Source organism: Arvicanthis niloticus, chromosome 6 (assembly GCF_011762505.2).
Source record: "Arvicanthis niloticus isolate mArvNil1 chromosome 6, mArvNil1.pat.X, whole genome shotgun sequence".
Taxonomy (NCBI): domain Eukaryota; kingdom Metazoa; phylum Chordata; class Mammalia; order Rodentia; family Muridae; genus Arvicanthis; species Arvicanthis niloticus.
Genome location: NC_047663.1, coordinates 106,592,523 through 106,607,379, shown reverse-complemented (window position 1 = coordinate 106,607,379; position 14,857 = coordinate 106,592,523). Strand labels below are relative to the sequence as shown.

Sequence of the window (14,857 nt, the reverse complement as noted above, 5' to 3'; positions counted from 1 at the left end):
TTTTGCTCAGGATTGCTTTTGCTGTGTAGCATCTTTGGTACATCTTTTTTGGTTTTTCGAGACAGGGTTTCTCTGTGTAGCCCTGGCTGTCCTGGAACTCACTCTATAGACCAGGCTGGCCTCAAACTCAGAAATCCGCCTGCCTCTGTCTTCCAAGTGCTGGGATTAAAGGCGTGTGCCACCACTGCCCAGCCCATATAAGTTTTAAGATTATTTTTTCTTATTTTTGTGAAATTTGACACTGGAGTTTTGATGGGGATTATATTGAATCTTGAGTCTGTGGCTTGCTCTTGGTAGGATGACCACTTTCACAATATGAATCCCACCAGTCCATGAACATGAGAGGCCTTCCATCTTCTAGTATTTTCCTCAGATTTTTTTCTTCAGTGTCTTAAAGTTTTAATTATAGAGGTCTTTCAACATCCATGGTTAATGGTGTGTGTGTGTGGGGGGGGGGTGTTTCCTTGGGGAGGGGATTCAAAACAGGTTTTCTCTATGTAGCCTTGGCTGTCCTGGAACTCATTCTGTAGATGAGGCTGACCTCACACTCAAAGAGATCTGCCTGCCTTTGCCTCCAAAGTGCTGGCTATTTTTTTTTTTTTTTTGTTTTTTATAAAGACTATTTTGAATGTAATTATTTCCCTTCAAGTTTGTTTGCCACTTGTAAATAGGAAGGGCACTTATTTTGTATGTTAATTTTGTTTTCTGTCACTGTGATGGAAGGGTTTAATCTGATCTAAGAGTTTTCTAGTGAAGTCTTTAGGGTTTGTGTATAGGACCCTATCATCTACATATAAGAGATCTTATTCCTTTCCTATTTATATCTCTTTTATTTTCTTGTCTTACTGCTTGAGCTAAGACTTCATTATTGTAATAATCAGGGCAGAGACAATGGGTACTCTGTCTTGTTCCCCATTTTAGAGGAACTGCTTTTCTGGGTTTCGACCGTATAAGATAACGTTGAGTGTAGATGATACACAGCCTGTATCATGTTGAGTTATGTTCTTTCTATTCTGGGTTTCTTTGGGATTCTTTATTATAATTTTTTAGATTTATTTATTGTAAGTGTATGTATGTATACTACATATATGTGTACCACATACATATATGTAAATTAAAACATTTATTGATAATTTTCTAAACAGAGACCAGGTACCAAAGTTAAATCAGGATCAGATAAACCATCTAAACAGTCCCATAACCCCTAAAGAAATAGAACAGTCATTAAAAGTCTCCCAACCAAAAAAAGTCCAGGACCAACCTGATGGGCTTAGTGCAGAATTCTGTCAAACTTTCAAAGAAGACTTAATATCAATTCTCTTCAAACTGTTCCACAAAATAGCAGCAGAAGGAGCACTGCCTAATTCATTCTATGGAGCCACAGTTACGCTGCATATTCTCCCTTGGAGATGGAACAGTTTCTGTCTAATCAGGAACCTGCCACAATTTCCTTTCATAGAGGACTTCATTCAAGATTTTTTTCCATTTCTATCATGTTTAATGTTCCAAATAGATTTTTTTTGTTTTTATTTATTTATTTATTTTTATTTTTTTATTAGATATTTTATTTACACTTCAGATGCCATCCCCTTTCCCCATTCCCCCCCCCTTAGAAAACCCCTATCCCATGCCCCCTTTTCCTTTTTGCATTTATACATTTTTTTTTAAATAATGTTAATCATAAGCGTTGTAAGTTTGGAATTGTTCAATCAGAGGTGTAACCCACTGACCAACCTAGATATAACAACTGTCTTTGACTGGTGGAGATACATGAATATCTGCCTCCCTGTCTCCCCCCTCTTTCTTTCTTTCATCACCTACCTTCTCCTATCCTTCTTCTCCTCCTCTTCTTACTCCTTTTCTTCCTCTCAGTACTCCTCCTACCTTAGCTCCTCCTACACATCACCCTTCCTGTTAAAATGAAACTTTTCTCTCAAAATACAATTAGAGCATAATTATGCCAATTTGTACCAGTGAGGTACAAGATAGTCCTAATACCCAGTCCATCATTTTGTTGACTAACCAGCACCTCTGTCATCTATCCTAACTAAAACATTTAGTTCTGAACCTGGCTTTAGGATGAATGTCAGCTGACGACCATCCACTCAAATCTTTTCTCTCAAGGTAAATAGCTATAAGTTTTCAACCCCGTCAGAAATCCAGAATGACTGAGTTAACTATAATTGTGGGAAGCACAAAGCATAGCTTCTAAAACTTAGCCAATTTATAGAGACCTCTGAACACCTGAAAAGCCCCTATACTACTGAACGTTGGAGCATCAAATCTTCAGCCTTCTGGCCCAGAATCATCTGACAGACCTTGGTGATGCAGGATTATTAAGGACTGATTACTCTATCTAGGCAGATATAATCAGTCGACTGTTCTGCATGTGTGTCCTTTTCTGGACAGTAATTTGTCTGTAGATGGAGAGAGGCAATTCTTGCCTAGTGGCTGTTACCACACAACTGGAGTAACTCCAAGGATGCTCAATTTCTTCTTAGAATCCACGACAGGAAGCTGTCAGGAGCAGACAGGTCTCTAATTACTATGAACATTAATATATAAATATTTGTAGCATCAGTTCTATGGACTTCTGATGTTTTGAAAACCAACTATCCATGTAAGGTAACCTGGACTGTTTTCCGTTAACTCCTCTCAGCTATTTCTAAGTAAAATATGGAAAACACCCTAACAATAAACTCAAAAATATGAATTTGCTATAGTCCCTTAACTCATAGGTTAACCATCCCAAATCAGTTAAAAAAGTTAAAAAAGGGCTGGGTCTAGGCATTGTATTCCTAAATGTGTTATACAGGCACAATGCCCATGAGTGTATCAATATTCATCTCATTTTTATATTAATAAGAGGCTCGTACCAATGAAAACCTTAAATTTGAGATCAAAGTAAATTTTGTACCATTTAAGAAATTATAACTTCATCTTGATTATAATTATACAGATTTCTACCAGTAGGTTATGGTTATGCAGTAAGTCCTAGCTAATCCCCCCTGTTCCAACAAAACCACTACTTGTCCCTAGAAAGACAGACCATTATTAATCACATTAGTCCCCAAGCTCAGGGAATAGGGTCGCTGACTCTTCTTTAACTTCTTCAAGCTGATTAAGGGCGTTGAGATTTTAGAAGAGGGGTGGGGGAAAGAGTAAGTTGATAAGCCTCTGATGCTGTGTCTTCACTGAATCCAGATGGAATTCCAGGACATCAGAGGTTTGGGCAGGCCTGCTCAGTATGCTTGATGAGTAGATACACCAAGGCTGTGTATTCTGCAATATACAATTCTCAGAACAAGTTTTAGCATCAAGAAAAAAAAATTTCCCACCCCCAGGGGGCTGACATTTTTTTTTAAAGATGATGGTTCTGAAGACTTTCCCCCCCCCCCGCTTGTTAAAATTGGTTGTAGTATTTACGTTTCAGATTTTATCCCCTTAGCCTACTTCCTCCCACCACCCAGAAACCTATCCCATCCTCCTCCTCATGCTTCTGTGAGGCAGTGACCACACCTACCCCCCTCACTATCCCCTCCCCACCCTCACGTCCACCCCCCCCCACTGTGTGTTCATTCATTCATTTTTCATTCATTTTTTTTTTTATGGGACAGGGCCATCCTCCCCTACATATACCTCTGGAGTCTTGGGTCCCTCCCTATGTGTTCCCAGGCTGGTGGTTTAGACCCTGGGGGGCTCTGGTTGTTTGGTATTGTTGCTTTCCACCTGGGGTCAATAACAGATTAGGTGGCTGTACATGGGGTGAATACCCAGGTGGAAAGGTCTCCTGATGGCCTCTCCTTCAGTTTCTGTTCCATGTTTTGTTTCCCTATTTGCTCCCTTGAGCATTTTTATTTCTCGTTCTAAGTAGAACTGAGGCATCCCCTCTTGGTCGTCCTTCTTCATGAGCTTCATGTGGTCTGTGGGTTGAGTCTTCGCTAATCTAAGCTTTTGGGCTAACATCCGTGGAGATATGTTTGTGTAACTATCTTCTTTTGGGGTTTTTGGAAGATTACTTTCTTGCTTTTTCTAGGTTGTAGTTTCCCTCCTTGTGTTGGAGTTTTCCACCAATTATTCTTTGAAGTGCTGGATTTGTGTTGAGATACTGTGTAAATTTGGATTTGTCATGGAATATTTTGGTTTCTCCATCAATAATGATTGACAGTTTTGCTGGGTATAGTAGTCTGGGCTGGCATTTGTATTCTCTTAGGGTCTGTATGATATCGGCCCAGGATCTTCTGGCTTTTATGGTCTCTGGTGAGAAGTCTGGTGTAATTCTTACAGGTCTGCCTTTATATGTTACTTTGCCTTTTTCCCTTACTGCTTTTAGTATTTTTTTCTTTGTTTTGTACATTTGATGTTTTGACTATTATATGGCGGGAAGTATTTCTTTTCTGGTCTAAACTATTTGGAGTTCTGTAAGCTTCTTGTATATTTATGGACATCTCTTTCTTTAGGTTAAGGAAGTTTTCCTCTATAATTTTGTTGAGGATATTTACTGGTCCTTTTAGTTGGGAGTCTTCCCCCTCATCTATATCTATTATCCTTAGGTTTGGCCTTCTCATTGTGTTTTGGATTTCTTGTATACTTTGGGTTAGTAGCTTTTTGTATTTTGCATTTTCTTTGACAGTTGTGTCAATGTTTTCCATGGTATCTTCTGCACATGAGATTCTCTCTTCCATCTCTTGTATTCTGTTGGTGATACTTGTGTCTATGACTCTTGATCTTTTTTTTAGGTTTTCTATCTCCAGGGTATTGTCCCTTTGTGATTTCTTTATTGTTTCTACTTCCATTTTTAGATCCTGCATGGTTCTGTTTAATTCCTTTTCCCGTTTGGTTGCATTTTCTTGCAATTCCTTAAGGGATTTTTGTGTTTCCTCTTTAAGGGTTTCTATCTGTCTACCAGTGCTCTCCTTAAGTTCTTTGAGAGTGTTATTTATGTCTTTCTTAAAGCCCTCTATCATCATCATGAGAAGTGATTTTAATTCTGATTCCTGCTTTTCTGGTGTGATGGGGTGTTCAGGGCTTGCTCTGATGGGGGAGCTGGGTTCTGATGATGCCATGTAACTTTGGTTTCTGTTGCTTACATTCTTGCTCTTGCCTTTTGCCATCTGGTTAACTTTAGTGCTGCCTGTACTTGCTGTCTCTGACTGAAGCCTGTCTTTCTAGTTATCTAGCTTGTGTCTGATCTCCTAGGGGTCCAGATGTCTCTGTGATCTTTTCCAGCTGCACTGATTACAGTGGTACCTCTAGGATGCCTCAGGATATGGTGCCTCCAAGGTAGTAGTCCAGCTAGGTGTCTGCTGTTCTGGGTGCAGTGTCTCCTCTAGAATATCTCAGGATATGTTGTCTGAAGCTCTGAGTTCATTTGTTCCTCTGTGGATCTGGATTGAGTGGACCTTCCAGTATGTCCTAGGTGGAATCCGGGGTCCACACAACAGCAGACCTGCCAGAGGTCTGATCTAGGCCTCAGATCTGAGAACTAGTTTCTAAGACACTGTCCAAGTTAGAGCGCCTGGGATCCCTGCCTCCTCTGGGTTCTTGGAGGTTGGGGGCAGAGCTGCCACCCAAGATCTGCTCAGTGCTCTGGCCCAGACCGGAAGGGCCAAATAGATTTTAAAACCTGGTTGAGTGCATATTACTTTTAGCTTTAGAAGATATCATGTATATTCAAGAGGCATTTAACTATTATAAGTTATTTTCATGACCTAAAAAAAGAATATGAATCAGAAATTGTAGCCTCATTTCATTTTTTAAGTATCATTTGATTTATAATTGTTCATTTTCCAAGGATTCTCAGACTTTTTTCTTTTCTTTGTTGTGGGAGATATTTGAATCTCCAACTCAAATAGGACCAGTCAATGAAAACACAACTCAGTAATTATGAATATAATCTGTAAGCCTAGATTGGGCAGATAACCCTACACTACTTACTCTGTTCCCCAGCTATGAGACCCTTATAACTTGAGGGTTTTCCAGACTCTGCAATTGTCCTTCTACCTCCTGCTTCCCAGTCATCCTCCTCCATTGTCTTCCTCCTCCATTGTCTCCGTCCAGTCATCCTCCCTCTCTCTCTTCTCTCCCCAGTCTTTATTACTCCATCTCCCCTTCCTCTGTCCAATCACTGGCTCCAGCCTTTATTTTACAAATTAAGATGGGCAGAAGGTTCACTAGAAATCACCTGTGTAATGACTCACACCTCCTCTGCAGCCTTCACAGGAAAGGGGAATTAGTATCAAAACAGAAGGCTGGGGCTACCCACAACACTTTTTTTTTTTTTTTCTTTTTTTGAGACAAGCATTCACTCTGGACTGTCCTGGAACTCACTGTGCATCCTAGGCTAGCCTTGAATTCACACGGTGATCTTCCTGCCTCAGACTCCCAAGTGCTGGATTACAGACGTGAGCTGCCATGCTTGGCTACCTCTCACATTGTTGCAATGAATAAACTTTATATACAAATATATAAAAAACATTTATTGATTTTGTATATTGAGCCATTCATTCATTTCTAGAATAAAGCCAGCTTAATCGTAGTGAATGATCTTTCTGATGCGTTTTTGAATTTAGTTTGCAAGTAATTTGTTGAGAACTTTTTGTATCTGATATCAGGGAACATGTCTGATTTTTTTTTTTTTTTTTTTTTTTTTTTTTTAGTGTGGTCTATTATTAGTCTGTCTTCTGATTTGGGAATTGAGACAGTTAATACATTATTGAATTATTAAAGTATTATTATTGAAAATTGTATGTTGATTTCTACTATTTTGTTGACCTAGTAGTATTTGGACCACCTCTTTTCCTCTTGAATCAGTTGTTCATTTATTGACATTTCAGTTGAGTGATGTGCTGTCCTTTGTACAGTGTGATACCCAGCAGTTGGTAGTTGATCTAATAATTGACATCATACCCGGAGAATAATGTAGAGTTTACACCAGGTTCTCTGGGCTGCTAAGCTTCACAGTTAACACTGCTGTGTCCCCTGAGGGCTGGGTTAGGGGGGTTCTTTCTCGGTGCTTCCAGTAATAGTAGCCTTTGTCCTGTATATTCATATTTAATTATAACATAATGAAGGAGGTTCTTTTCTGATCTGTCTTTGTTGTCCTTAATGCTTCCTGTGTGTATATTTAAGTCTCTTTTTCTTAGTTCTGGGAAACTTTCTGTTGTAATCTTTAGAAATGTCTTGTATGTCTTTGGAATGAGACTCTTTTCTGCCTATAACCCAGAGGTTTTGTTACTTTGAGTTCTTCAGGAGTTGCATTTCACTCTCAATTGATGCCTTTACTCTAGGGTTGGTTAGTTTTTGTGGAATTATGTTGTCTTGGTTTTTTGTTTTGTTTTATTTATTTTTAAAATGTTTATTTGTATTTTATGTGTTACGGATATTTTGCCTGCTTGTATGTCTGTGCACCATGTCCATACAGTGCCCGAGTTGGCCAGAAGAGGGTGTGTTGGATCCTCTAGAACTTAAGTTACAGATGGTTGTGAGCCACCATGTAGCTGCCAAGAGTTGAGCTCCCACCCTCTGGGAGAGCAGGAAGTGCTTTTAACTGCTGAACCTGCTCTCCAGCCCCAGGTGTGTGTGCGTGTGCGTGTGCGTGTGCGTGTGCGTGTGCGTGTGTTTATGTATCCAGGCTAATGAATCTGGTGCTTTTATTGCTTGCTTTTTTTTTTTTTTTAAGTCAAGTGTATTCTTTCATATGTAGTGTTCAGTTGGGATGTGGTACTGTTGAACGTGCAGTTCAGAAAATAGTTTCTACATTTAGTAGCTCAGGGCACCTGGTGTAAACTATTATTCCCTGAATATGATGTTAATTGTGCTAAGTTATTATCACTGCATATGTATTAGATAATTAACAAAAGTGGCCCCTTTCACTTCAATACGTGCTCGAGGATAAACAACCAAGGATAGTATGGGGTGTACTCAGATCTTAGTTAAGAAGGTCGGTGGTGAGAGACAGATAGGGTGGATAAGATAAAAGTATTAGATAGACTTTGAAAAGAAAAAAATCAGTGTGGGAATATTATTAGGCTTCACAGATTTGGAGATCGTTAGAGCTGTGGAAGGTGACAGTTAAAGAAAGTGGGCCGGGGTAAAGGTGCTTGCTACTACACCTGACAACCTGAGTTCGATCCCCAGGACCCACAGAGTGGAGAGAATTGGCTCCTGCAAGTTGTCCTCTGACTGCAGCATGTATGTCCCCCAGCATAAGTAACTAAAAATGTAATTATTACAATGAGCAGGAGGGAGAGAGAGAGAGAGAAGAAACAAAAAAAAAACCAAAAGAACAAAAGCCATAGGAGTAGCGTCTGTGCAGCGTGGCTGTAGAGATTGCTTCACAGTGACCCAGGCAAGGAAACACAAGCAACAGTGCTAAACCCTGAGTGAGCAGTGTACACACAGGCAAGGCCACCATGAGCTTAGACAGGACAGTGGGACTCAGACTGGAAGATAAGAAGTAACGAGGAATGCTCACATGTGAACCACTGGCCCAGCTGCATTGAGCAGGTGAGGGAAATTCTCAGGTCTCTCTGACAGGCCCCGTGGGAGCTGTGGGCCTCTGTCCTCTTGGTGTGTGGGGGGTTCTGCCATGTGAGAAACAGGGCGTTTAAGTTCTTTCCTTGAAGTTCCCTCAGTCCCTTTCACTTAACTGTAGCCTCTTCTGGTCCCGAGGGCCCAATGTATGTCCACTTTTGTTTTTCTAGTGCCTATCTACTTACTATATACTAAATGTATATGTCTCCTCCCACTGGTCAGGTCTCAGCTTGTAGACACAGAGTGGCCTATTTAATTAGACTTTTCTCACCATGAAGATGTTCATACAGAGAGGCATCATGACCCTGAGAATACCTTTTTTTCACACATGCAAAGAAACTCTTGGTTTCAGTTCTATTACAGCCTATGCCAAGGAGGAAGATGCAGGCAGGGCGGTGTACCTCCATGTGCAGGTGGTGCCATGGCATGCCTCCCCTAAGGTCGTGGGGCACACAACTGGTGCCATGGTTTCTGCATAACCTTTTCGAGAATTTTTGTCCAGTGTTAGTCATGTGGTACCTAGTGAATAAAACTAGTTCCGAACTCTAGAGGGAAGGCAGAGTGAATGTGATGATCAGCAAGCTAAATACCAGAAGCTTCCTGTCAGCACTCATCTGCACACCCGGGAAAGTAAAGTACCAGCTAGCTTCCTTACAGAGCTGCGCACCAGGGGATACTTGATCTTGAATGTTCAGGGACCCTGATGTGCAACATCTGCCTTTCCTGCAGGTGACACTCTTCCTCCTGACCAGGGCTCATTCAGTTCATGTCTAGACACTGTTCCTGTAGTTTAGGTCAGTATTGTATATACAGACTTCGATTTTTCCTTTTCTACTTAGTCTTTTAAAAATGTGTAAGTTGATGGTGCCCTGAAGAGACAGTTAAGAGCACTGGCTGCTCTTTCAGAGGCTGAGGTTTGTTGCGGGAAATATTTAAAAACGGCAGCACCCGTTCAGGCTTGTAGTTACCGAGCCGCCATGTTCCCAACTAGGCTAGGCCTTAGGTCACGAGCAGTGGTGCATATTTTTGCCACTGCTTGGCTCAGGCTGCTGGCTCAGGCCACTTGCTCAGGCCACCTGCTCAGGCAGCCAAACACACCGGCCCTGCCACCCACGAGATGCCAACGTGGGAGATGGCTCTGCCAATCTTCCACACTGTCTCCACAGTGAGAGAGCCCAGACCATCCTGCTATCCACGCAGTACCCGGTAGAAATGAGACTCTACTGTTAAAGATTATCCAATAGCTTTATATATTTGATAATGGTCAAATATCAAGATGCCCACACAATTGGAAGTATAGTTAACCAATTAACTAACCTAGATATAAGTTGTTACCCAGGACTGCTCTCGGTACATGCGTGGTCATCCATGGCTCCTACATCTTTGCCTCCTCAGCTCCTCTTCTTCCTTCTTCTCTTCCTCTTCTCCTTACTTCTCCCACCTTAGCTCCTCCCAACTTGTGGGGAAAATATGCTGCTACAGAGACTTGACTCCTAGACCCACATGGCAGCTCACAACCATCCGTAACTCTAATATTAGGGGCTCCAATGCCCTCTTCTGGCTTTTGTGGACACCAGCACACATGTGGTACTTAGACATATATGTAGGCAAAACATTCTGGGCCAGTGAGATGGCTCAGTGGGTAAATGAGTATTTGCCATTCAGGCTGACAACATGAGTTTGATCCCCAGAACACATGAATAGGTGAGAGGAGAGAACCAGTTTCAAATAGTTATCCTCTGACCTACACACATGGACCCTTTCCATCATACACATGTACATACTACTACTGCAGAGAATAAAACAAACAGTAATAAGCCCATTACACCGGCAAAATCATAAATATTTATGAAAATTGTCTCTTCTAAAGCAAAGGTGAGTAAGTCATTTTTTATAAATTTTTTAAATTTTGGGCTTTATGGGCGAGAATTGGAACCTTCTTTCGCTCTGGCACACCCTGCTTGTTGCATGGCCTCAGAGTCTCCCTTGCACTCATTGGAGATGGCAGGCTGAGATTATAACACGGGAGTCAGATGGCTGGAAAGGTCAGGAGTCTTCACCATACTTTGGAACTGCTGATACAGAAAGTTTATCTGGAGGAGTGCACACACGTTTACCGAGTGGAACTTTGTTCTCACACACTGTACAGGAAGGCCCGGGAGCAGTGTCAGCAGTTGTTGGCTGCAGGTTCTTGGTAACAGCTTTATTAGAAGCGGCTGTGGTGCCGCAGGCCTTTAATCCCAGCACTCAGGAGGCAGAGGGAGGCAGGTCTCTGAGTTTAAGGCCAGCCTGGTCTACAGAGTGAGTTCTAAGACTGAGAACTTGGGGGGGTGTGTGGGGAGGGTGTGGGGAGGAGAAGAAATCTAGGCTCTGAGACCACAAAATCCACTCTTTGAAAGCCATCTCTCAGTGGGTTTCGGTGTATTTAGTAGAATAGTGTGATCACTGGTCTACATACTGTCTGTCTTTGTGGATCTCCTTATTCTGGACTTGGCATACAGAAAGAAAACCCAGACATGTAAGTGACCACGGCAGCCATGACTCTGAGAGACTGTGGTCACAGGATCTCTGTTTATTATTTTCATCCGTTTGGTACAAAGTGTGATGAGCCACAGACAGTTTTGTACAGAGTTTCCCAGAGAACAGAAAAGGGGACAGGCTATGCTAGACCTGTTTTATCTGTCCTTAAAAGAGCATGCTGTTTGGACTTTTACTACCTTGGAATAATACTCACCCATTGGGCAACAATGGGAATCCGGGTGTAAGAGTGGAATTCAGTGTTTGCCATCTCTTCCTACTCCCCAGGAGCTGGAGAAGTGTGACGCCAACCACTACATCATTCTGTTCCGAGATGCGGGCTGCCAGTTCAGGGCACTTTACTGCTACCAACCTGACACTGAAGAAATCTACAAACTCACTGGCACGGGGCCAAAGAGCATCACCAAGAAGATGATTGACAAACTGTATAAATACAGCTCAGACCGAAAGCAGTTTAACCTGATCCCAGCCAAGACCATGTCGGTCAGTGTGGATGCACTCACGATCCATAACCACTTGTGGCAGCCCAAGCGGCCCACAGTGCCAAAGAAGACCCAGACCCGTAAGTGACCACAGCAGTCAGGACTCTTGAGAGGATGTGCTGGCAGGATCCCGATTTATTATTTTCATCCATTTGGTACGGAGTATGATGAGCCACGGACAGTTTTCTACAGAGGTTGCTAGAGGACAGAGAAGATCCTCTCACCACTGATGCACACATGGATGCTGGGCATGGCTGCTGTGGTCTGCTGACCAGAGATCCTCAGAATAAGGGACACCATGGGGTGATCCTGGGCTATGGGCCTCACTTGAAGTTCTTCAGGATAAATTGAATGACCCGCTCTCTGGCTCCTTCACCCTGTGCACAGTGCCTGACGCCCCACGTTGGCCAGCTGTGGTCATGTGTGCTCATAGGACTCAGGCGTGTTTGGGTCGGGGTGTTTGAGTGTCTTCATAAAAGGAGTTCGTATGGGAAATCTTTTTCATTTTAGAAATTGTATGATATTTATTGACTGTGTCTACTGCCAACCTTTATATCCAGTTCTAAGATTTCTGAAAAAACAAAAAAGCAAAAAAACAAAAAAAAAAAACAAAAAACAAAAAACAAAAAAACCTGTTCCTTGCTGCTCAGAAAAAGTTTACTGAAAATGTCAATTCACTAAAAGCACTGAAATCGGCAAAGTTTGTGTTCTGCTAAAATGACGTTTACATATTTGGAGTATTTCTGCCACACAATCAGGAGGGTTGTGGGGTACTGCCAGCTGATGCTGGCCTCATGGAAGCCGGCAGCTAAGCTGGCTTTAGCCACCACTGATTAGGTCTAGGCAACGTGCTGGTATGTTCACTTTAATAAAGGCAGATTTTGGTATAGTAGCGTACGTTACACCCTTGGCTGCCGGTTCCTTCGTGGTGTTGTGATGGCCTGGCTTGCCCACCATATAGTTCTTGCTTCTGGAGGAACAGCATGCTCGGTGCGGTGTGCAGTCTCAGGTGAGGTTGGTAATTCTGCTTTTTGCCTCTTTTAAAACGTGGTGGTTACTTGCAATTATTTCAGAATGGGGTAGCTGCTTCAGGTCTCTTCCCCGCTGGTCCCTGTGGCAGCTGACTGCTTCAGAACAGGTGTTCCTGGGAGCAGAGGTGCCCCAGCAACGAGCCAGCTGTGCGAAGACCCTGGAGCCACTTGTAGTTTTGCACATTTCCTTTTGAGAGTGTTACTTGAATCTGTCTCAACTGCAGGAGAGAATTGAAGAACACAGAGGGAACTCAGACGTCTCAGTGTTAGCACTGGCCATGTCAGGCAGACGGGACGGGAGCATGGGACAGAAGGCTGGAGGGGTGAGGTGAGGTCTGGTCTTCTCTTCCTTTGTGACTGTATCCAGTCAGGGGTGGCAGGCGCTGTGCCGTACGAGCAGTAAAGTCTGTGACCGCCTGTCACCGGCTGCCCTGTGTGTTTTCATTTCTCACTGTGCACTTGATGTTACCATATTTATTTTAAGAGAGCACTACAATGTAATAAAGTAACGAGCTGGCTTTCTGTTAACCGTGTGTGGTTGTCACGACTCCTTCTGCTGACAGTGTCGCGCAGCTCATGGCTTCAGGGCACTGCACATGACTTTCATGTTACCTAGGAATTTATTTTTCATGAAGAATTGGAAGACCCAGTGTAGAGCAGAAAGTTACACTTTTGCTCCACTTCTGATGTAGTGAATTAGCATGTGGCCTGTCCTGAAGGGTGTCTCGAGCGCAGGCTGTGGAGGCCACGTGACTTGATGGCTTAGAATCACCTATGCCTTCTGTGTGCCTTGGCACAGCGGTAGTTTTTATTAGGGAGTTTACGGTACAGGACTTAGCAGTGGTGATCTGGATTCTCCAGGGATACTTTGTCTTGACCAGCTGTACTGGGAAGACTACTCATCTTAGCCTTTCAGGCAGACAAGTAATTCAGTACATGACAGTTCATGTGGGTCATTCCTTAGTAATGACAGACCCCAAGGAGCCCAGGTTGGTTGGCATTAAAAATATTTTTCAGAAATAAATGTGCAGACGTGGAGATATAGTAGGGGGCTGTGCAGGTGTATGTGTGTGTAGACATGGGATGTGCATATAAGTATATGCACATGAATGTGTGTAGGTGGCCTGTGTACATGTGTGTGTATGCATGCCAAAGATACCATTTCTAGTGTGACCTTTTGACCTGGTATTCTAGGTGTGTTCCTGCAATACAATCTCCAGTCAAACTTTCCAGGCCCAGGCTACTTCAGGCAATATTGAAAAGTGACATAGTACAAAATATACTTCTGGATTGTTTGAAACTATGGTTGTTATTTTGAAGAAGAAAGTGTTAAAGTAAATTTTTCTTGTTGAAAGTTAATCACCTTGGGTAAACCTTTATAGGTTGGTACTGGTTTACCTAGTGAAATGGCTTTGATCTTGGTGACCTGAACCTATTGGTGATTTCATTTTATGGTTACCTGTGTCCAGTGTCACATATGTAAAGCCAGTACTATCTCCTTCATTGTGGTTTTGACCAAGTCACAAGCCCCACTGAGAGGCAGCCATGCCCAGCATCCTCCTGTTTCTCACTGATTCCTTGGCAATAAACTTGTACCTTGCAGGCTCAGGGTCTCCCTGGTGTCTGAGGTACACTCTGGTGCTTCTGCTATCTGGTGTCACTGGTGTTCTGAGCTCTGTGCTGCCGTGATAAATGAAAACCATAATAAAAACCATGACCAAATGCAACTTGGGGAAGAAAGGGTTTATTTGGCTTACAATCCACCATTGAGGAAAGCCAAGACAGGTACTGAAGCAGAGACTGGGGGAATGCAGCTCAATGGCTTGCTTTCCCCTGGCTTGCTCTGCTGCCATTTTCACACAGGCTGGACCCTCCTAAACTCCTAGGAGGCAGGTCCTCAGTGGGGATTTCTCCTCCTAGGTTTTTCTAGGTTTGTGTTGAGAAAAGTTGTACCAGCCCTCAAATTTGTGAGTGGTGTCTGCAGGATCTCCTGGTGCCACCAGGACATCATGGAAGGCCTGTGCTAAAGGTATGGCTATGGTGTCAGAGCTGCGATGCAAACTTCCCTGACAAAACACTTAGTGCATGGATAGATAACAGGTTCCTCTCCTAGCCCCTCCCCTTCATTCCTCCTACTGTTTGCCGGGGTTGTGACCTGGGAAAGCATAATCAGTGTCCTTACCCATCCAGGGTCTCTCTGAGTGTTGTCTACTTTCCTTAATTCCCCAGGTAGTAAGGAGAAGCTATAACAACACCGGCATGATAAGGAAG

The 14,857-nt window shown here is 42.9% G+C and overlaps 1 protein-coding gene across 7 annotated transcripts in view; it reads left to right on the top strand.

Moving 5' to 3' along the window:
- The window catches only part of Camsap1 (calmodulin regulated spectrin associated protein 1), a 63,790-nt gene extending 50,676 nt beyond the window's left edge, over positions 1-13,114 (top strand). For all 7 annotated transcript variants that reach the window (XM_034505361.2, XM_034505364.2, XM_034505366.2 and 4 more), the window contains one exon: positions 11,341-13,114. In XM_034505361.2, coding sequence (XP_034361252.1) covers positions 11,341-11,643 — 303 coding nt within the window. In that variant the 3' untranslated portion in view covers positions 11,644-13,114. The remainder of the gene's footprint in view (positions 1-11,340) is intronic.
- The last annotated feature ends 1,743 nt before the right edge of the window (positions 13,115-14,857 follow it).